Here is a 22,438-nt window from a genome sequence, read left to right as displayed (position 1 = left end):
GAATAAGAACACATCTGAGATAATAAAGACCGACCCCGCATTAACAAGAAACCTGAGCTGCATACCAAAAGAGCTATGATTTGTGGAGACGGACACAAGTGTCGCATATCGACACGGACACGGAGTGTCGGACACGGCAAACGCCCAAAATTTAGAAATGGGGTCATGGTAAAATAAAAAGTATATATGATCATTACTTGTAGACACGAATTCGTGTGTCGAGTTTCGACAAGGATGTGAGGTGTCTAACATGGATAGGATACAATGAATATAGTGTTTGCAGAAGCATTTGTTTCGGGTTTTAGGTTTAGGGGAGGGGATATAATAACAAATATTAGTTAAGGAAGAGAAGACTTAATAATAAAAGAGGTAAACACAATATTCAATAGTAAAACAGAATGTAATACTTGACACGGTTCCAAAACGTGTCAACACCTCCACATTAACTCTGACACTTCTAGCAAAAGAGCAAAACGTGTCAACACCCCCACATTAACTCTGACACTTCTAGCAAAAGAGCAACCCAACAGGATAGTCCAACACAAACCAAAATGCTTGAAATCATATATATGTGACTATCGAAGACCCAAATGACAAAGGAAAGCTAAGTTACCCAGAAGTACCCAGAGCTTGAAATGAGTGTAAAAGAGTGTACCGTATTGGGAATGTATGTGCCTGTTCCTCTTGGCTTTTGAATTTCTTCTGCGTCATAAGCACCAGAAATTAACTGAGGGTCCAGAGGATGGTATTGAGGAGGAAACTGCGATCCTTGGACAACTCCAATTGCACTCCTATGCGAGAAAATGTTCATTTTCAAGAGCCCTGGCTGAGGAGGCCCATCAGAAGAGGGTTCGTTGTGGAACTGAGAGGGTGGAGGAGGAGGAGGAGGAGGAGGATTGGGAAGAATTGGCCCAGACGCGATGCATTCAAGGCAATACTGGGCATATAGTTGGTTTTTAAAGTTACTATCAGAATCACCACTGAGGTCTAACAAGCCATTAAGCATTTCAGAACTTCTAGCAGCATCTGGCGAGTCCCTTTCCCTAAAACCAATATCTGAATTGCGAAAACTACCAATATGTGATAGGAATGTATCATTACTTGTAGACTCGCTCTCCTCCCGGTCTGCCCGTAGAACAAAACCAATTTCTTCATTTGCTACTTGAAGCCTAAAAGACAATTTATTCTCTAGCAAACCATCAGGGTTAAATTTAGTTTGATTTCCAGCTCCATGATGAGTATCATTAGTGATTTTTGAACATGAAACTATGTTGGTAGCAAGATGTTTTGCATCCCCTGCCATACGAATACTCGAAACAACGTTCTCTTGCGGCTCATCTCCAGTGGGTAGATGATTGGAGGACTGCCCTCCTGTTTGCATTTCAGTCCCATGCTTCCATTCAGAGCCCAAAATTTTCATGTTAATGATCTCACTTAATACTCCATCGCCATCACCCATAGTTTCCCCAATTTGACCATTGGAACCAATGGATGGTGATGCTAAAATTGTATTTGCTTCCGTAGAGTTCTCAACATCAATCGTCAATGGCATAGAACCAGATCCCTTAGTATCAAACAGCATTATACCTCTAGGGGAAGGATCTTGCACATCTGGCCTTTGTCCACGCCTATGTCTCTCCAATGTATTCATGAAGAATTGGTCCACTTCATCCACTATGCTTTCCGCTGGTAATGCAAGGATCTTCCCAAGATTTCGAGCACCATATGAGAATGCGTTACGTATTCGATAGAAATTACCTATATGAGAATTAAGGATACGTTTAAAAAGGGATGAACTGACAAAACAGATGCATGGGAATGAAGGATTGTCATCCTTTTGATAATCAAAATCTTACCCAACTAGAAAGAAATAAATAAAATATTGTGTGTGTGTGTGTGTGTATATATATATATATAAATATCAAAATCTAAAATAAATCCTCACATGTGTGATGCCACATGGCGTGACCTTCATAGCTAGCCTAGGGAATAATATAATATTTATACAATATATATATATATATATATATATATATAACATCCATTTTACCTCCAAAAAACGTAGGGTTGGGATGATCCTATGGATCTGATTTTTTGTAGACACCCTATCTATGTGAGGGCTTTTAAAATGGATGGCTTGGATCACCCAAACAATGTGGGCCCCCACTGTATTTTAAGCTAGTGTGTAGAGAACTCTCTACACATATGTGTAGGAACCGTTGTCTCATATATATATATATATTATATATATATATATATATATATATATAATATACAAGAAATAAATAAATCAATCAATCAATCAAAAAATCTTACCATACTAGAAACGGGGCATTCATACCTTTGCTGACACTACGTCCAAGATTGTTGTTTACTTTCAATGGATCAATTATGTTAAGATGCTTTTGTTGCAATGGCAGGGAGTTGTTCTCATGCGCCCTTAATGGAGCTGAGAACATGTCCAGAGACCCTTGAAAAAAATCCTTAGTGAGCAACAATTCAGCCCCATCAGTTTCTGGTGTCTCAGCTGTGGAATCACAAACAGGGCAGTATCCCAAATAAATAACATAAACAACCTCGGCCAATATAAAGAGTTGCATAAATAATCAAGTTACTCGAGAGGATGTCTCTTATCTCTTACCGACAATTTGTGGCAGAGAAGACACGGCAACTGGACCATTTAAACTAACAAAATAATTTTCCCAATCAAATTTGCTGAAATAGTCCAAGAACCTGTAGAGAACCTAGATGTAGGCAGTGTTTTGAGTAAGACACTTGCATATCTCTCAACCATATGGACAAGTCCCATATTTATATCACCATGATGTTAATTTCCCATCAAGTACTCACCGTTAAAGGGCCTTGTAAAGAAGAATGGAAAAGATGAAAGATGTACAAGACCAATGTTTCCAATGCATAGGTAGAAATCAGCCCATGATGGGCACCAAGAATGCGGCTCTCATAATAACACCAAGCTTTAATCAGGATAATACTCCGCTTAAAGAGATGATCTCTTCCAATAACGCGATCAACCTGTGTAAGCACCAATAAATACGATGAGTTAAATCCAGGACTCAGACCAATTATGAGAAAACAAATTAATGTTATTTAGGGGGTGGTTTTGTGGAGTGGGGAGAGAAACAATAGCAACAATGTAGTCTATGAGACATGATTTAATCATAGTGTGGAATGTTAAGGATAAGATCTGACATTATACCTTCTCAAGAAAGCATAGGGTACAGAGCCCTCCTAACTGATTGAAAGATATGTCTACTACAATATTCTGGACAACACATTTTATAAGCTTGACCTGCAATCACAAATCACGAGATCTAAAAACAACTACCAACATTTTGATGACCCGGGAGATATTACAAGTTACGGAGATAGGTAAGTACTCAATACATAAATATATAAAATGCATATATCGCCTCTGGTGTGAATCAGTAGGAAAGTTGACCCACGCACATACTATGATCTATCTAACCATGATATATGTGCACAAGCATGCACCATTTTGATAGGTGTGGGATTGTTGGTGTTTGCTAAGGTTTGCAATAAATGGTCTCCCATGTGTTTAGAAGCGATGGCTAGATGATAATGTAGATGATACATGCCACTGTTGGTAGTCTAGATTGTCATTTTGTTGCATACTAAATCTTACAAATGCCCCATAGAAACTGAATTTTGCCGAGGATTGTTTTTAAATTTTGTAGGAATAATTAGGAAGAAGAGGCATTTGCATTGCGTCTGATGGGAAAACTTGCAGTTTTGAAACAACAAATTGTTTAGGCAAGGTAATTCATGCCTGAAATCAATTTCATATAAATTGTGAAGCTAGCATACCTAGATACATATATGGAAATAAACATGGACACGAGAAAGGCAATACAACTAGCACTTTTCAAAATGTGGATACAGATATGGAAATCCATACCATGAGATAAGACACAAGACATGCATAAAGAAAATTACCACTTTTAACCTAAGTGGTGAAATGAATAGTAAATTTTAAATAGCATATGTAAGACTTTTAAATTCAAAATTGTAATTGAATAGTGAGACACTAACCCAGCAAAACAACATGATAGTTAATTCAAAGAGGGTGGGTGACATGTTAGAACTATAAAATTATCCATGAAGTATCTAGTACGAGTATCGGACATGGTATGTTGGACCTCGACAAGTATATAGGTTTTATAGTTGTGAGGCAGTAAACTTGTCAAACTGTAGAAAAAAGGATTAGAAAAGCATGTATGCATATGGTAAGAAGCAATGCTGTCTTGGAGAACAGCTAAGGTGCCTCAGGAATTGTATAGGCAAAGGACATAGGTGGTCACCCAGGCAGATATGCTGCTTAGTCATTTATTGCCCAAGGAAACTGGCTAGGGTTTTTGGTGATCGCCTCTCACCCATAAAAGTCATATTTTCCTAACATAAAAAATATTTTCTTTATGTAAAAAAAAAAGTAATCTGGGTTCTAATTCCCCTCCTAACCCCCAAAAACAGTTACTTGTGTTTAACAATTCAAATGCATCAAAACAATATAATTTTATTTCACTTCTTTTCATGATTATGTTTATAGCAATTAAAAAAGACATGGTATTTTAAACTAACAGATGGGAGCCAAAAGGAAAGGAGTAAGCTTAGTTTTGAGCAATATGTCGGAAGCCTAAAGGGTCATAAAACTTGGAAAAAACAAGTGGCATACCCCTGCAATGAAACATGTTGAAGAACATGGATCAGGAAGGAAAAACAAATTAAATTGCCGAAGTTTCATCCCACACTTTTGCGAGTAATCAACTAAACAGATTGCCAAAAATGTCACATAAATAACTTGCAGACATTTATTTTAGATATTCAAACGTGCAACTAAACCAAGTTTAAGTAAAAAGGAAATTTACAAAAGGTATTCTCAATTAAGAAGAGGCATTAGAATGGAAACCTCGGCCTGAATATATTGGATATCTTTTACTTCAAACTCCGCAGCATTATTACGCTCCTCTTTTTCTAGGATAGAACGAACGTCATCGGTCAAATTTTCTTCAAAGATTTGACTGCTAAATGCAGTCAAATCAATATCTCCATTAGGAAGATAGGTCTTTAGTGGCACCGATCCAAATGGGAATACCTGCAAACATGCACTTAGACAATTGAAAAGCCAGTCTTCAAAAAATAGGTTTTTTTTCTTTTTTTATTTTGTTCCAAAAAAATAACTCGATCGTATGTGCAGAAACGGGACAACAAAGCCTCCATAAGTTTTATATTATGCACTTGTAAAGTTTCCCGGACAAAAGTAAAAGTGTTCCCCAATTGTTCAATGATTCAAACCATTTATTCGGTAGGCCTTGCTATGGATGTGCCTTGCAACAGAGTCCATTCCCATTGGGCAATTCTAAGCCCCCAATTTGTAAAGCCTTTCCAAATAAATGGTTTGGATCATTGAGCCCCCAATTTAACTTCTGCCTGCCAGCCAATATTTTTCCTCGGAATATATGTCGATGCATCATATAACAACTCATAAATAAAATTCATGGCCTAAATTAGACCTCTTTCAAGGTCCCCAAATTCAAGAAGGCAAACAGTTTCAAAATGAACAGTTAAATTAGAGGGAAACAGTTTCAAAATGAACAGTTAATTTACTAGGGAGCCACCTGTTGAAGCATCTGCAAAAGCAGCAGCCACACGCTAACCTCACATGTATTTTCTGACCCATTCAAGAATGGGACGTTGGTAAGTTCATCTCAAATCAAAACATGGTAGTGCAAATATCAGTAGCCTAAATATAATTAAAAAAAATTTACGAAGGGAATCCCATGGGCAAGGAGAAGAGATTTGTGTGGCAGACTGCTCCAACACTACTCTACAACGAGTCACACCAAAATTTACTAGGCTATCTGACTTCTGTCAACAGGAACTCAATCTCCCTAATGCAAGAGATGAGCTACTAGGGTGGAGAAGATTATTCTAACATCTCCTAAATCCTACCATGATATCAGAGATCTCAAAAAAAAATTACCTAGGTATCAAGAAAAACAAAAATACTAAGATTTCAATCCAAGAACCATGATTAAGATCAAGGATTGCAAAAGTCAATGATTTATTGTTCATGGGAGAACCCGAAATGAGGCTCGCCCTAAACGAGTCTGGAAGGATAAAGGGCATAGGATCATTCGATCATGGTGATCTCATGCCATTTTGTCGAACTTTCATTGGCTCAAACCAACCATGCGGCCTATTGGCATGGGCTTCCAACTGTACGATTTTGCATCCCCAAGCAGACAAGCCTCCTCTTCCAGTGCTTCTATTCAGCAAACAAACAGCTTAAAAGAGCTTGTTTTCCAATTGGCTCAATTGTGTTTCAACAATTTGGAGTCGTTTGCACGTCAACCAACATATTCCATGCATATTGAAGCTCTACCTGGTTTCTGATTGGCAAAGATAATATGTTGATATAACCAGCAAGAAGTTGGACCATCATCTCCAGGAGCTTTCCCAAGCTATAAAATTCAATGGCATACTGTTGAATTGTATGGGTTCCCTACTTTATGTATTGTTATTTTTGGGACAATGTTTGAGCATAATTAAATGGCTATATATATATATATATATATATATATATATATATATATATATTGTTCACTATCCCTACTAATCCTAATAGTTTGCATTTGCTTCGTTCAAGTAAATGCATAGTCCTTAAGATTTATGGCTACGTAGAACAAGAAGATCTGAAGACCCGCTAAGTCGAAAACCTGAAAGGGTGGCTTAGGCAAAAATTAAGGGCATCATGCCCACAGAAACGGAAACCCGAAAGGGCGTTTCTAGCAAAAGTCAGGGCAAAACTGTCCGCCAAGTCGAAAATCTACAAATGGCAACTTGGTTGTTGGTAAGGAAAGCCTTCAATAAAGACCGGGCGAAGCACTCTTTGGTCTCAAACAAAAAACAATCTAAAGGGTATTTGGACCATGATTGAAAAATCAGGGGCAGAGAACATTGTCCATGGACAAATACATTCAAGCTCATCTATCTAGGGTTCGACTTGCCTAAAATAAATTAAAAAAGCATTTGTTTCAGTAAAATCGAGTCTCCTTCCTTCCTCCCTACATGGGAATCCAGAAAAGAAAAAGTTCCTTTCTCCAGTGAAGGTAATCATACATTGAAGGAAAACATAGCGAATTTCTCTCTTATCTAACAAGATGAAGATCCAACTCAGTACTCCTTGTACAGAACAAGAATGTTCAGAACATTGTAGCCTCGCAGTCATGGACGCTCAGAATGTGCCCTTCCCTTACCTTGCAATGAAATTGCTACCTTTGTTTCTTACCTTATATTGACTTTATCTTGTCTATGGGGATAAATACACTAGGGGTATTTTGTATTAGAAGTCATAAAGGTATGACTGATAATACAAAATGCATGATCAAATAATTAAGAAAACCATGCAAGGGGCATTTTACATTACTAGCCTTCGCTAATAATGAAAAATGCTCAAAATCAAGTTAGCCTTTGCTAATAATGCAAAATGCTCAAAATCAAGTTGTTCAAAGAAATAAAACCAGGGGCATTTTTGTAATACCCGGTCCCAAGTATTTGGGTAATTATCCTTATCAAAGTGAACATATGATTTTTTTTTATAATGGGTGTCATTATAAAAAATTAAGCCAAGATTAATTGTTAGAAATGGGTGTTAGTATCAAATAAAAGTTGTGAATTTTCTTTGATATGGGTAATAATATCAAATGGACTAAAGTTAAATTAGGAATCAAATATGCAATCATTTTCAATATTCAATCATAAGGTAACAATCATGTGCTATTATCATCAATGACTAAAGTTAAATTAGGAATCAAATATGCAATCATTTTCAATATTCTATCTTAAGATAGCAATCATTTCAATATTGAAAAAGAAAGAAATGTGTGGGATGTTTGGAACCTTACGAGACTACAACCTTCTTCTTTTTTTTCTCTCCACTCTCTTCCTCTCATTGGATGAAGGTTAGTTGGTTAAATTAGGAATCAAATATGCAATCATTTTCAATATTTTATCTTAAGGTAGCAATCATTTCAATATTGAAAAAGAAAGAAATGTGTGGGATGTTTGGAACCTTGCGAGGCTACAACCTTTTCTCTCCACTCTACAACCTTTTCTCTCCACTCTCTTCTCTACAACTTTCTCACCACAACCTTTTCTCTCCACTCTCTTGCCTACAACTTTTTCTCTCCACTCTCTTCTCTACAACTTTCTCACCACAACCTTTTCTCTCCACTCTCTTGCCTACAACTTTTTCTCTCCACTCTCTTCTCTCATTGGATGAAGGTTAGTTGTTGTGGGATTTAGAAAGGGGTGGTGTTGATGAAGGTTAGTAGTTGTGGGCTTTAGAAAGGGGTGGTGTTGATGAAGATTAGTTGTTGTGGGCTTTAGAAAGGGGTGGTGTTGATGAAGGTTAGTTGTTGTGGGCTTTAGAAAGAAGAACTATAGGTGTTGGATGTAGTTGTTGTGGGCTTTAGAAAGAAGAAATATAGGTGTTGGATGTAGTTGTTGTGGGCTTTAGAAAGAGGGAATATAGGTGGTGTTTGAGGCCATTGAGATGCTTGTAACTCTCCTACATTGGGATGCTTGTAACTCTCCTACAAGACCAAGTTCTACACCACTTTAGAACCATTGCAAAACAGTCCTAGAAGCCATTGCAAAACAGTCCTAGAAGCCATTGCAAAACAGTCCTAGAAACCTCTGCAAATTGCTATTGCTGCCGGTAAATAAACTACTTTCCACCATCTTGTTGCCATAACCTTGTGTCCAAGAATCAAGGCCTACAAGACCTCATATTCCATCACATATGTCTTGAGATCAACTACGGTTGGGTGGATCTTCATCACGAATAATTGCCAAAATTCTGTAAGTTCATATTCTTGTCTTGAGATCAACTACGGTTGGGTGGATCTTCATCACGAATAATTGCCAAAATTCTGTAAGTTCATATTCTTACTCAGTCACCTTCTAGTTTCAGCTTTGCAAATTCCCTTCCTTGACAAGAACAAAAAGGAGGAAAAGAGTAGTCTTAAGTAAATAAATTTGGTTGAGCAAATGGGATTGGAGTTTAGGTGCGAATAAATTTGGTTGAGCAAATGGGATTGGAGTTTAGGTGCGATGTGTTAGAAATGAGTTTTTAGAGCCGTCCTAATTTCTTTTCTTTTTAGAGGCACAATCAAATATGAAATCTTATTTAATAGGGACTGTTACACATTAGGATAGTTAAATGACCTTGGTTTACTTACTAATGTGAAGGGGAAAAAGAGGAGTTTTTGTCAACGTCAACGTCGTCCTAGAGAAAACAAAACAAAGTCAGAAATTCGTGCAAGAGGTAGGTGATCCTACCCTATGTCAGTGTATTATCAAATATTTATTTTTTGCTAAGTTGAAAGCTTTCTATTACAATTTTTGCATATCTACTTTGACTTGGAACTTCTTTTGGAGAAGATTTTTACTGAACGTTTTTTTAGTATGTCATTCTACATAGTTGAATATCATTATGCATGGTATCCTTTAGTCTTGACATGTTTTCATCCCTATACATAAAAAGATTTATGAAGAACATGATTTTGAAAACTAGAATTCATGAAGCAAACAATTTGAACAGCACTTTGTTTACGATATGGTTTTCATAGATTGGAATGGGGGGAGTCCCCTATGGCTTGAAACATCTACAAAATTTATAGCATGGAATTACAGACATTAAATTGCTTTTCTCTATATTTGTATACAGTCTTGGTATGGAATGGATTCCGCCAGTAAGGTTGATCTCTGGTGGGAATCTAGTGCCCAACCTACCAGTGGGTGAGTACACTGGACGTGATCACGTAGACCGGTCAAATTTTATCTACCCGTAAGGTTGATCTCGGGCGGCCAGTAGGGAGTCCTCTGGCTATTGATATTGTGACATTGCGCACTTTTGGACCTGTGAGTCCTGCGAACGAGTGTTCGCCTTGGGTTACGCTACTTGCCAATAAGGTTGGAAATTGGCCACAGAGAAGACTGTTATGTTTGAAAATATATTACTGTTAAGTATTTGATTTCCAAGTGGAAAAATGCAAAATCAAGTGTTTGAAAATATATATTCTTGTCATTAATTTCCAAGTGAAAAACTGCATAACCGAGTGGTTGGAACTGTTTTGTAAAAACATGTATTTTTCTTATATAGCTTATGTAGAAATGATCTTTTTAATTCTTATCAATTTCTGCATTGGCTAAATTTTATGGCATGCTACGTCTTTTCCGCACAAGTTTGTTTTTGTTTTCCTATTAGCTGGCTTGGATTTGGAAAACCGGCTGGGCTGTTAGCTCATTATGTGGTTTTAACAAATTTCAGATACAGAGGAGCGGCAGTAGATTTGCTGAGATCAGGCACTTGGATTGGAGCCTAGGAGATTTGTTCTTTATTTCATTGTTCCAATTTAGAAACCTTTGATATTTTATTAAGGTGATTGTCTTGAAATAATTATTGTTGGATTTAGACTTATGGACCTAATCTATATTTGTATTTCATTATGAGACTAAAATTTCCGCATTTATTAGTTACTCTGATTGTTGAGAATAGTTGATCGAAAAAGGAGCCTTGCATGCTTGTGGGGGCGACCCTATGGGCGTGCGGCGGCTGTCACGTGCGCCTTACCTAGAATTATGGGTTCGGGGCGTGACAGTAAAGTGGTATCAGAGCAATAGGTTTAAGAACCGGTAGGACCTTAGGCAAAGGCAAATTGTATTTTTACTACAGGACCTTAGGCAAAGGCAAATTGTATTTTTACTACTTAGGTAAAGGCAAATTGTATTTTTACAATTTTTACTACTTACCTTCCGATTAGATGTAGGTATTTTATAATCTAGAGCCTTACTAGTGTTTGCTATTGTTGGGATAGGTATGGCTCGTACCAAGAGAATGACTGACCTTGCTCGTAGCACGACCCGACTTCAGCGAAACCCTATACCGGCTCCAGTGCAGCCAAATCAGGCGCAAGAGGAGGAGCCTCCCACCCCTATCATCCATACTGCAGAGGGAGGGACTCATCAGGAAGAGCAAGGGTTACCCCGATTAGAGCGGATGATGGAGACTTTGGTTGGGGTGGTGACCCAACAGCAGCAGCAGCCTCAGCATCATCCGCCACAGGTCGAGCCTCGTCAGCAGAATAGGATGACCGAGTTTCGGAGGATGGCCAATACATTTGGAGGGACCACTGATCCTCTCGTGGCTGATGAATGGTTGCAAGAGACCGAGAAAATCTTTGAATTTCTGGGGATGGCAGCGCCGGACAAAGTAGTAGCTGCCACGTTCATGCTTAGAGGAAGTGCAGATGCTTGGTGGAAGATGGAGAAGCGTGTCAGGGGGAGCGCTATCATTGCATGGGATGAATTCTCTACAGCTTTCTATGACAAATATTTTCCTGATAGTGTGAGGATTCTTAAGGAAAATGATTTTTTCAATTTAAAGCAAGGGAACAGATCTGTCATAGATTATGAGGCAGAGTTTACGAGATTGGGGATGTTTGCACCCATATCGGTCATGGAGGACGACGGGCTTCTTGCTCGCCGTTTCCAAGACGGACTCAGGGAGCCTATCAGGCATCGAGTAAAAGATTTCCAGCTTAAAACCTATGCAGATGTGTTGAGTAAGGCTTTACAGGTTGAGGAAGGAGTCATCAGGTCCCAACAGCATAGGGACCAGCAGAAGAAGAGATTCAGGGCAGGAGGTCAGCAGGATGGCCAGATTTCAGGAGAGCCATCTAAGAGGCCTAATTCCTACCGCCAGGGAGGTGGATCACAGCAGAGGTCAGGCGACCATCGCCCGCAGCATCAGAGTGCTGGTCAGAGGTCTAGCTTGTGTGCCAAATGCAAGAAACATCATGCAGAAAAGGATTGCCCATGGATCACTGGGGCATGTTTTGAGTGTGGCCAGTTGGGTCACAAGGTAGCAGATTGTCCTCGGAAGAGAAATTTTCAGTTTTCAGGAGCACCCCCAGCAGCGCGAGTTCCGCCCACAGGAGAGAATCGGGCACCTCCAGCGGTGCGAGTCCCGCCCACAGGAGAGAATCAGGCATGGAATAAGAAGCAGAGGATCCCAAGCCGAGTCTATGCACTAACCGAGCAGGACGCTATGGCCTCTAATGCAGTGGTGACAGGTATGTCATTAGTTAGTTGTTGATATTCTTATTCATATAAATGTCTATAAAATTTCAACGTATTGCATTTTGATGTTTGCTTAGTTAATAGTGGGAATAGGTTAACCTATGTTTGCTTAGTTAATAGTGGGAATGGGTTAACCTATGACAGGTACCCTTCCAATAGCTTCGGTCTATGCATGTGTATTATTTGATTCGGGTGCCTCACATTCTTTTATATCATCCCGGTTTGTTGTGAAGCATGGATTAGTTCATGAGCCTTTAGATGTAGAGTTATGTGTAGACACACCTGTAGGAGGTAGCCTGATTACCGACAGGATTTGCAAGTCGTGTGCAGTGAAGATCGGTGACAGGGAGTTACCCGCTGATTTGGTAGTCTTGGAGATGAAGGATTTTGATGTTATTCTTGGGATGGATTGGCTGGCTGCTAATCATGCCAGCCTAGACTGTCACAGTAAGTTAGTGACTTTTCAGATGCCAGGACAGCGAAGGTTCAGTTTTATTGGTAGTCCTGGTGGTGCGCCCACCCAAATCATTTCGGCTTGCAAGGCTAGCAGATTGTTAAGGAAGGGTCGTGAGGGATTTCTTGCCTCTATATCAGAAGTCAGTCAGGAGGCCCTCAGGCTAGAGGACATCACAATTGTACGAGACTTCCCTGATGTATTCCCTGAAGACTTGCCGGGGTTGCCTCCAGATAGAGAGATCGAATTCTCCATTGATCTTGTACCTAGCACGGGTCCCATTTCTAAGGCTCCCTATCGAATGGCTCCAGTAGAGCTTAAGGAGTTGAGTGGGCAGTTGCAAGAACTTCTTGATAAGGGGTTGATCAGACCTAGTGTTTCTCCTTGGGGTGCACCAGTGCTATTTGTGAAGAAGAAAGATGGGAGTATGCGGTTGTGCATCGATTATAGAGAGCTAAACAAGGTAACTGTGAGAAATAAGTATCCATTGCCCAGGATCGAGGATCTATTTGATCAGTTACAGGGGTCTAAAGTATTCTCTAAGATCGATCTTCGCTCGGGTTACCATCAGTTGAAGATCAAGCCAGAAGATGTGCCCAAGTCAGCTTTCAGGACTAGATATGGACACTACGAGTTCTTAGTGTTGCCATTTGGTTTGACTAACGCACCCGCGGCATTTATGGATTTGATGAATAGGGTGTTCAAGCCATTCTTAGACAGATTTGTAGTAGTGTTCATAGATGACATCCTAATCTACTCAAGAGCCATGAAGAGCATGAAAATCACTTAAGGCAGGTGTTGCAGGTATTGAGAGCAGAGCAGCTATATGCGAAATTCAAGAAGTGTGAGTTTTGGCTTGATAGAGTGGCTTTTCTGGGGCATGTGATTTCTAAGGATGGAGTGTCTGTGGACCCCCAAAAGATTGAGGCCGTAGTGGATTGGAGCAGGCCGTCTAATGTCGCCGAAATTCGCAGTTTCTTAGGTCTGGCGGGATATTACAGGAAATTCGTAGAGGGATTTTCACGGATTGCCGTACCACTGACCCGTCTAACGCATAAGGGAACCAAGTTTGAATGGTCTGATAAGTGCGAGGAGAGCTTCCAAGAGTTGAAACGAAGGTTAGTATCGGCCCCAATCCTCACTATACCATCTGAGAGTGGAGGATTCACCATATATAGTGATGCCTCTAAGAGTGGTTTAGGTTGTGTGTTGATGCAACACGGAAAGGTAGTGGCCTATGCCTCCAGGCAGTTGAAGCCATATGAGCAGAACTATCCGACGCATGATCTAGAGTTAGCAGCAGTAGTGTTTGCATTGAAAATTTGGAGACACTACCTTTATGGGGAGCCATGTGAGGTCTTCACTGACCATAAGAGCCTAAAGTACTTGTTCACGCAAAAGGAGCTAAATATGCGTCAGAGGAGATGGCTTGAATTGCTACAGGACTATGACCTGACCATCAGCTATCATCCAGGGAAGGCTAATGTAGTAGCAGATGCTTTGAGCAGAAAGGCCCAGGGTAAGATGGCATCTTTGATAACTAATCAAAGGCAGATCATTGAGGACTTGAGGAGGTTGAGTATTGAGGTAAGACAGCACGAGCCTGGTCTGCAAATTGCGAACCTGAGAGTTCAGCCCACTTTGTTAGAGAGAATAAAGATTTCTCAGAGTACTGATGAGAGACTCCATAAGATCAGGGCAGAAGTTGAGGCAGGATCCCAATTAGATTTTCGAGTCCATGAGGATGGGTCCTTGAGGTTCGGAACTCGGTTGTGTGTGCCTGCTGATGCGGATCTCAAGAGGGAGATTATGGATGAGGCCCATAGTTCTACTTATTCAGTGCACCCTGGAAGCACCAAAATGTACAGGGACCTCAGAGAAATTTTCTGGTGGAATAACATGAAGCGAGAGATTGCAGAGTTTGTGGCTCGTTGTATAATCTGCCAGCAGGTCAAGATAGAGCATCAGAGACCTGCCGGGAAGTTAGAGCCCCTCCCTATTCCAGAGTGGAAATGGGAGCACATCACTATGGATTTTGTGACCGGTTTGCCAAAGACATTGAAGAAAAATGATGCCATTTGGGTTATAGTCGACAGGTTGACTAAGTCGGCTCACTTCTTGGCTTATAGAGTGGGTTCGACATTGGATCAGATGGCAGAGTGGTACTTGGAGGAGATTGTCAGGCTACATGGAGTGCCAGTGTCGATTGTGTCTGACAGAGACCCAAGGTTCGTGTCTCAGTTCTGGAGGAGTTTCCATAAGGCTTTGGGAACTAGGTTGAACTTCAGTACAGCGTATCATCCACAAACCGATGGCCAGTCAGAACGGACGATCCAGATATTGGAAGACATGCTGAGAGCATGTGCCTTGGATTTTAGAGGTTCTTGGGATCGGCAGTTACCTTTGGTGGAGTTCGCATACAACAATAGCTACCAATCCAGCATTCAGATGGCCCCTTATGAGGCCCTCTATGGTAGAAAGTGCAGGTCTCCCATCCATTGGGATGAGGTTGGTGAGAGGCAGATTTTGGGCCCGGAGCTAGTGCATCAGGCAGAAGAAAAGGTTCAATTGATCAGAGAGCGTCTCCGAGCAGCACAAAGCAGGCAGAAGAGCTACGCTGATGTCAGGAGGCGTGAGCTTGAATTTGAAGTTGGAGATCGTGTTTTCTTGAGGGTGTCTCCCACTAAAGGAGTGGTCAGATTTGGCATTAGAGGAAAGTTGAATCCCAAGTATGTTGGGCCATACGAAATTCTTAAAAGGGTCGGGACAGTTGCCTATCGCCTTGCACTACCACCCAGTTTGGCTGGGGTGCATAATGTCTTCCATGTCTCTATGCTGAGGAAGTATGTTCCGGACCCGGACCGTGTAGTAGAATTGGCCCCTTTGCAACTCAGAGAGGATATGTCATATGAGGAACACCCGGTGCGTATCGTTGATCGAAAGGACCAAGTTCTTAGAAAACGCACCATTCCCTATGTCAAGGTACAGTGGAGAAATCACTCTGAGCGAGAGGCAACTTGGGAGCTTGAGGAGGAGATGCAGGAAAAGTACCCCCAGCTTTTTCAAGCACCAGGTATGTGAAATTCGAGGACGAAATTCTTTTTAGGGGGGTATGATGTAATACCCGGTCCCAAGTATTTGGGTAATTATCCTTATCAAAGTGAACATATGATTTTTTTTTATAATGGGTGTCATTATAAAAAATTAAGCCAAGATTAATTGTTAGAAATGGGTGTTAGTATCAAATAAAAGTTGTGAATTTTCTTTGATATGGGTAATAATATCAAATGGACTAAAGTTAAATTAGGAATCAAATATGCAATCATTTTCAATATTCAATCATAAGGTAACAATCATGTGCTATTATCATCAATGACTAAAGTTAAATTAGGAATCAAATATGCAATCATTTTCAATATTCTATCTTAAGATAGCAATCATTTCAATATTGAAAAAGAAAGAAATGTGTGGGATGTTTGGAACCTTACGAGACTACAACCTTCTTCTTTTTTTTCTCTCCACTCTCTTCCTCTCATTGGATGAAGGTTAGTTGGTTAAATTAGGAATCAAATATGCAATCATTTTCAATATTTTATCTTAAGGTAGCAATCATTTCAATATTGAAAAAGAAAGAAATGTGTGGGATGTTTGGAACCTTGCGAGGCTACAACCTTTTCTCTCCACTCTACAACCTTTTCTCTCCACTCTCTTCTCTACAACTTTCTCACCACAACCTTTTCTCTCCACTCTCTTGCCTACAACTTTTTCTCTCCACTCTCTTCTCTACAACTTTCTCACCACAACCTTTTCTCTCCACTCTCTTGCCTACAACTTTTTCTCTCCACTCTCTTCTCTCATTGGATGAAGGTTAGTTGTTGTGGGATTTAGAAAGGGGTGGTGTTGATGAAGGTTAGTAGTTGTGGGCTTTAGAAAGGGGTGGTGTTGATGAAGATTAGTTGTTGTGGGCTTTAGAAAGGGGTGGTGTTGATGAAGGTTAGTTGTTGTGGGCTTTAGAAAGAAGAACTATAGGTGTTGGATGTAGTTGTTGTGGGCTTTAGAAAGAAGAAATATAGGTGTTGGATGTAGTTGTTGTGGGCTTTAGAAAGAGGGAATATAGGTGGTGTTTGAGGCCATTGAGATGCTTGTAACTCTCCTACATTGGGATGCTTGTAACTCTCCTACAAGACCAAGTTCTACACCACTTTAGAACCATTGCAAAACAGTCCTAGAAGCCATTGCAAAACAGTCCTAGAAGCCATTGCAAAACAGTCCTAGAAACCTCTGCAAATTGCTATTGCTGCCGGTAAATAAACTACTTTCCACCATCTTGTTGCCATAACCTTGTGTCCAAGAATCAAGGCCTACAAGACCTCATATTCCATCACATATGTCTTGAGATCAACTACGGTTGGGTGGATCTTCATCACGAATAATTGCCAAAATTCTGTAAGTTCATATTCTTGTCTTGAGATCAACTACGGTTGGGTGGATCTTCATCACGAATAATTGCCAAAATTCTGTAAGTTCATATTCTTACTCAGTCACCTTCTAGTTTCAGCTTTGCAAATTCCCTTCCTTGACAAGAACAAAAAGGAGGAAAAGAGTAGTCTTAAGTAAATAAATTTGGTTGAGCAAATGGGATTGGAGTTTAGGTGCGAATAAATTTGGTTGAGCAAATGGGATTGGAGTTTAGGTGCGATGTGTTAGAAATGAGTTTTTAGAGCCGTCCTAATTTCTTTTCTTTTTAGAGGCACAATCAAATATGAAATCTTATTTAATAGGGACTGTTACACATTAGGATAGTTAAATGACCTTGGTTTACTTACTAATGTGAAGGGGAAAAAGAGGAGTTTTTGTCAACGTCAACGTCGTCCTAGAGAAAACAAAACAAAGTCAGAAATTCGTGCAAGAGGTAGGTGATCCTACCCTATGTCAGTGTATTATCAAATATTTATTTTTTGCTAAGTTGAAAGCTTTCTATTACAATTTTTGCATATCTACTTTGACTTGGAACTTCTTTTGGAGAAGATTTTTACTGAACGTTTTTTTAGTATGTCATTCTACATAGTTGAATATCATTATGCATGGTATCCTTTAGTCTTGACATGTTTTCATCCCTATACATAAAAAGATTTATGAAGAACATGATTTTGAAAACTAGAATTCATGAAGCAAACAATTTGAACAGCACTTTGTTTACGATATGGTTTTCATAGATTGGAATGGGGGGAGTCCCCTATGGCTTGAAACATCTACAAAATTTATAGCATGGAATTACAGACATTAAATTGCTTTTCTCTATATTTGTATACAGTCTTGGTATGGAATGGATTCCGCCAGTAAGGTTGATCTCTGGTGGGAATCTAGTGCCCAACCTACCAGTGGGTGAGTACACTGGACGTGATCACGTAGACCGGTCAAATTTTATCTACCCGTAAGGTTGATCTCGGGCGGCCAGTAGGGAGTCCTCTGGCTATTGATATTGTGACATTGCGCACTTTTGGACCTGTGAGTCCTGCGAACGAGTGTTCGCCTTGGGTTACGCTACTTGCCAATAAGGTTGGAAATTGGCCACAGAGAAGACTGTTATGTTTGAAAATATATTACTGTTAAGTATTTGATTTCCAAGTGGAAAAATGCAAAATCAAGTGTTTGAAAATATATATTCTTGTCATTAATTTCCAAGTGAAAAACTGCATAACCGAGTGGTTGGAACTGTTTTGTAAAAACATGTATTTTTCTTATATAGCTTATGTAGAAATGATCTTTTTAATTCTTATCAATTTCTGCATTGGCTAAATTTTATGGCATGCTACGTCTTTTCCGCACAAGTTTGTTTTTGTTTTCCTATTAGCTGGCTTGGATTTGGAAAACCGGCTGGGCTGTTAGCTCATTATGTGGTTTTAACAAATTTCAGATACAGAGGAGCGGCAGTAGATTTGCTGAGATCAGGCACTTGGATTGGAGCCTAGGAGATTTGTTCTTTATTTCATTGTTCCAATTTAGAAACCTTTGATATTTTATTAAGGTGATTGTCTTGAAATAATTATTGTTGGATTTAGACTTATGGACCTAATCTATATTTGTATTTCATTATGAGACTAAAATTTCCGCATTTATTAGTTACTCTGATTGTTGAGAATAGTTGATCGAAAAAGGAGCCTTGCATGCTTGTGGGGGCGACCCTATGGGCGTGCGGCGGCTGTCACGTGCGCCTTACCTAGAATTATGGGTTCGGGGCGTGACAATTTTTGTGTAAATATCCACCTAGAATGGGTGTTTATTTATATAAAAATGAGCTTTAATTCAAAACAACAACACAAACAAATGCAGATAAAAGCAAACAAGTCGAACTGATCCATATATCAATGTATGTCTGGTTAATCCAAACGGAAAATTAAATACATCTCATCCTCAACTGGGGGAACAAAAAAGAAACGTAAAGATCACTGCTCAGCCGGAGGGTCTGTCAGACCCTGCTCCTGAGAATCCTGGACTTTGTGTGGAGCGGACAACGGGTCTGCTCGGGGGTGAGAGACTGAAGACTCCCATGGCTCTCGAGATTTCCTGTTTCACTGTTGTTTCATCTACGATTCCCGAAATCTTTCAACAATGAATCAATCAACTCTTTTGAGCATTCCTCAAAGCTTCCAAGTGCATCTAATCGGTGTTCTCCTTGCAGAATTAAACTATCTGTACTCCTGAATAACCAGAGATTCACATATCCTTCCTCACAGAGTCTGTATAAAGCATTTTCAAGGCAGCCAATGTCTTTCAAAGAGGCTTTGCCAATGAAGTCCTAGGAGACAATCCAATACCTCCTACATCATCCCGGGCAGAGTTCAATCGCTCCAAAAGAGTGCCCCTTCGTGGCAAAGATTAATCTAAGGCACGAAGTTGTTCAAAATCCCCAGCGGAGTCTATAACCAAATCCAAGACAAAGTCGTTCAAAAATCATCCCAAGTGAAGTCCCCTAAGGCATCCCAACCAATGTAAGACCCCTGAGGCAACCCAAACCAGTGTGAGCCCCCTGAGGCATCCCAACCAGAGTGAGTCCCCTAAGGCATCCCAACCAGAGTGAGTCCCTGAGGCATCCCAACCAATGTAAGACCCCTGAGGCAACCGAAACCAATGTGAGTCCCCTGAGGCATCCCAACCAGTCTAAGACACCTGAGGCAACCCAAACCAGTGTGAGTCCCCTGAGGCATCCAAACCAGTGTGAGTCTCCTGAGGCATCCCAAACTCGTGTGAGACCCCTGAGGCAACCCAAACCAGTGTGAGTCCCATGAGACATCCAAACCAGTGTGACTCCCCTGAGGCATCCCAACCACTGTGAGACCCCTAAACCAATCCAAACCAGTGTGAGTCCCCTGAGGCATCCCAACCAGTGTGAGTCCCTGAGGCATCCAAACCAATGTGAGACTCCTGAGGCAACCCAAACCAGTGTGAGTCCCCTGAGGCATCCAAACCAGTGTGAGTCCCTGAGGCATCCAAACCAGTGTAAGTCCCCTGAGGCATCCCAACCAATGTAAGACCCTTGAGGCAACTCAAACGAATGTAAGACCCCTGAGGCAATCCAAACCAGTGTGAGTCCTCTGAGGCATCCAAACCAATGTGAGACCCTGAGGCATCCAAACCAATGTGAGACCCCTGAGGCAACCCAAACCAGTGTGAGTCCTCTGAGGCATCCCAACCAGTGTGAGTCCCCTGAGGCATCCCAACCAGTGTGAGTCCCCGGAGGCATCCCAATCAGTGTGAGTCCCCTGAGGCATATAAACCAGTGTGAGTCCCTTGAGGCATCCCAACCAATGTAAGACCCCTGAGGCAACTCAAACCAGTGTGAGTCACCTGAGGCATCCCAATCAATGTGAGTCCCCTGAGGCATCCAAACCAGTGTGAGTCCACTGAGGCAACCCAAACCCATGTGAGTCCCCTGAGGCAACCGAAACCAATGTGAGTCCCCTAAGGCAATCCAAACGAGTGTGAGTCCCTTGAGGCATCCTGAACAACCAAAGTCTCCTTGAGAGCACCCGCCCGGAGCATACAACCAAAGTCTCCCTGAGAGCACCTGCCCTGAGGCATTCTGAACAACCAAAGTCTACTTGAGAGCACCTGCCCTGAGCATACAACCAATGTCTCCCTAAAAGCACCTGGCCTGAGTAAACAAACCAAAGTCTCCCTGAGAGCACCTGCCCGGAGCAAGCAACTAAAGTCTCCCTTGGAGCACCTGCCATGAACATACGACCAAAGTCTCCCTGAGAGTACCTGCCCTGAGCATACCACCAAAGTCTCCCTTAGAGCACCTATGCTGAGCATACCTAGATATCGAAGAAACATCTTTTCGAAATCAAATACTGTTAAAATAACAGTATTGCATTACACCTAATCATTTACCCAAACCACAGAGCAAGTGACAATCATACAAGTCTTGTGTATGATCCGTCGTACCTGATGCCATTTCGGCATTTCCTTTACCAGTGATAGCATTGGATGTCTAAACGACATTCCTCGAGGTCCCTCCCTAGATCAGGCTCCAAACCTGACTTTCGATGACCCTCTCGACTGTTGGAAACGACGTTCACGCAAGACTCGTTTTAAACAGCCGTATTTTCAAAACCCCAAAAACTGTCGGCGAGAGGTTTCCACTCGATGACCTGACAGCAAGATTCCTCGATGCCTCAAGATCTGATCTGAGTCTTGCAAACCTATCATTAGTCCCCATTGACAAAATTTTGTTGTCTCCTTACTTTGGCATTCGGGTGCCTTGCACCCTCTACCAAAGAGGGGCATCTGTAGACACCCAATTTTGTCAAGGTGGTACTAATGATAGGTGTTGCGACGAAGAACCTTATGACGAGTCCTATAGCACCAGTTCAGTTTCTCTCAAACTTTTATTAGGATATTTGGAAAAGGAAACGATTTTCGAAAACAGTGTTATCACAGAAATGCAACCGAAAGCCTATCTTTTACACAGCACCCGCCTTTTTCGGCGACCAAAAAGCCTGTTTTACACAGCGCCCTGCCTTTTACGGCATAAGCTAATAAGCCGTCACACAACATTTCAATCAGTAAGTTAACTTTGAGCTGAAAACTTCCATTTTTACCCAAAGGACACTTTGTTTTCTAAAAGCAAGAGATATTAGGTTCATTGAAAACTCCTTAGAACGAGGCATCCAATGGATCTAAGCATGAGTGAATCGGAATTTAATCGAAGGAGTTACGGACATTCGAAACTTACCATAAAAGATGAAAAAGACATTTTTTGAGACAGACTAAAAGACGAACTTTAGCGCCCTACGAAAAATGATGTCACCCCCAACGAAATTGGGGCAAAATTACTAGACTCTACCCGCCCCCCCCCCCCCCCCCCCCCAAAAAAAAAAAAAAAAAAAACTATAAATAGAGGAAGGGGTAATTGTAAGCCCAAGGGTCTACTCTCCTATCTTGTTTTGATGATTCTAAACACAATTGGGCTAGATGTTTCAACCAAAAGGACTTTTGGGTTTAGATGTTTCTAACACCTATTCCATTTCAGTAGAAAGCAATGCCCCTCTCCGTGTACCAACTACGGGTACATGTTTCTGAAGTGCAATTCAACTAGAAAACCATATCATTCCATACCCACAGCAATGGCAGAATGCCATTTTTTTTTTACCCTTGGTGGACTTTCACCATAGTTTTAGGGGAGTGATAAATTGACCCCCGTATATCCTAAATCGACTCCCCATTTGTCTTTCGAGGGCAGTCGATTTAAGATAGGGATTTTTGCTGATTAGTCCCTACATGGCAAAATAATTGCTT

General features: G+C 40.8%; 1 protein-coding gene across 1 annotated transcript in view; it reads right to left on the bottom strand.

Annotated features, from left to right (window-relative positions):
- LOC143856609 (uncharacterized) overlaps nucleotides 1–22,438 on the bottom strand; it is a 31,309-nt gene that overhangs the window by 834 nt on the left and 8,037 nt on the right. The window contains exons 2-7 of the mRNA XM_077366875.1: nucleotides 4,946–5,131; nucleotides 3,218–3,310; nucleotides 2,851–3,033; nucleotides 2,642–2,744; nucleotides 2,342–2,527; nucleotides 656–1,758 (exon numbers count right to left, since the gene is read on the bottom strand). Coding sequence (XP_077222990.1) covers nucleotides 656–1,758; nucleotides 2,342–2,527; nucleotides 2,642–2,744; nucleotides 2,851–3,033; nucleotides 3,218–3,310; nucleotides 4,946–5,131 — 1,854 coding nt within the window. The remainder of the gene's footprint in view (nucleotides 1–655; nucleotides 1,759–2,341; nucleotides 2,528–2,641; nucleotides 2,745–2,850; nucleotides 3,034–3,217; nucleotides 3,311–4,945; nucleotides 5,132–22,438) is intronic.

Source organism: Tasmannia lanceolata, unplaced genomic scaffold (assembly GCF_043159265.1).
Source record: "Tasmannia lanceolata isolate RefF3 unplaced genomic scaffold, GAP_Taslan_0.1 ptg000023l, whole genome shotgun sequence".
Classification (NCBI taxonomy): Eukaryota; Viridiplantae; Streptophyta; class Magnoliopsida; order Canellales; family Winteraceae; genus Tasmannia; species Tasmannia lanceolata.
This window is presented reverse-complemented; position numbering and strand designations above follow the sequence as displayed.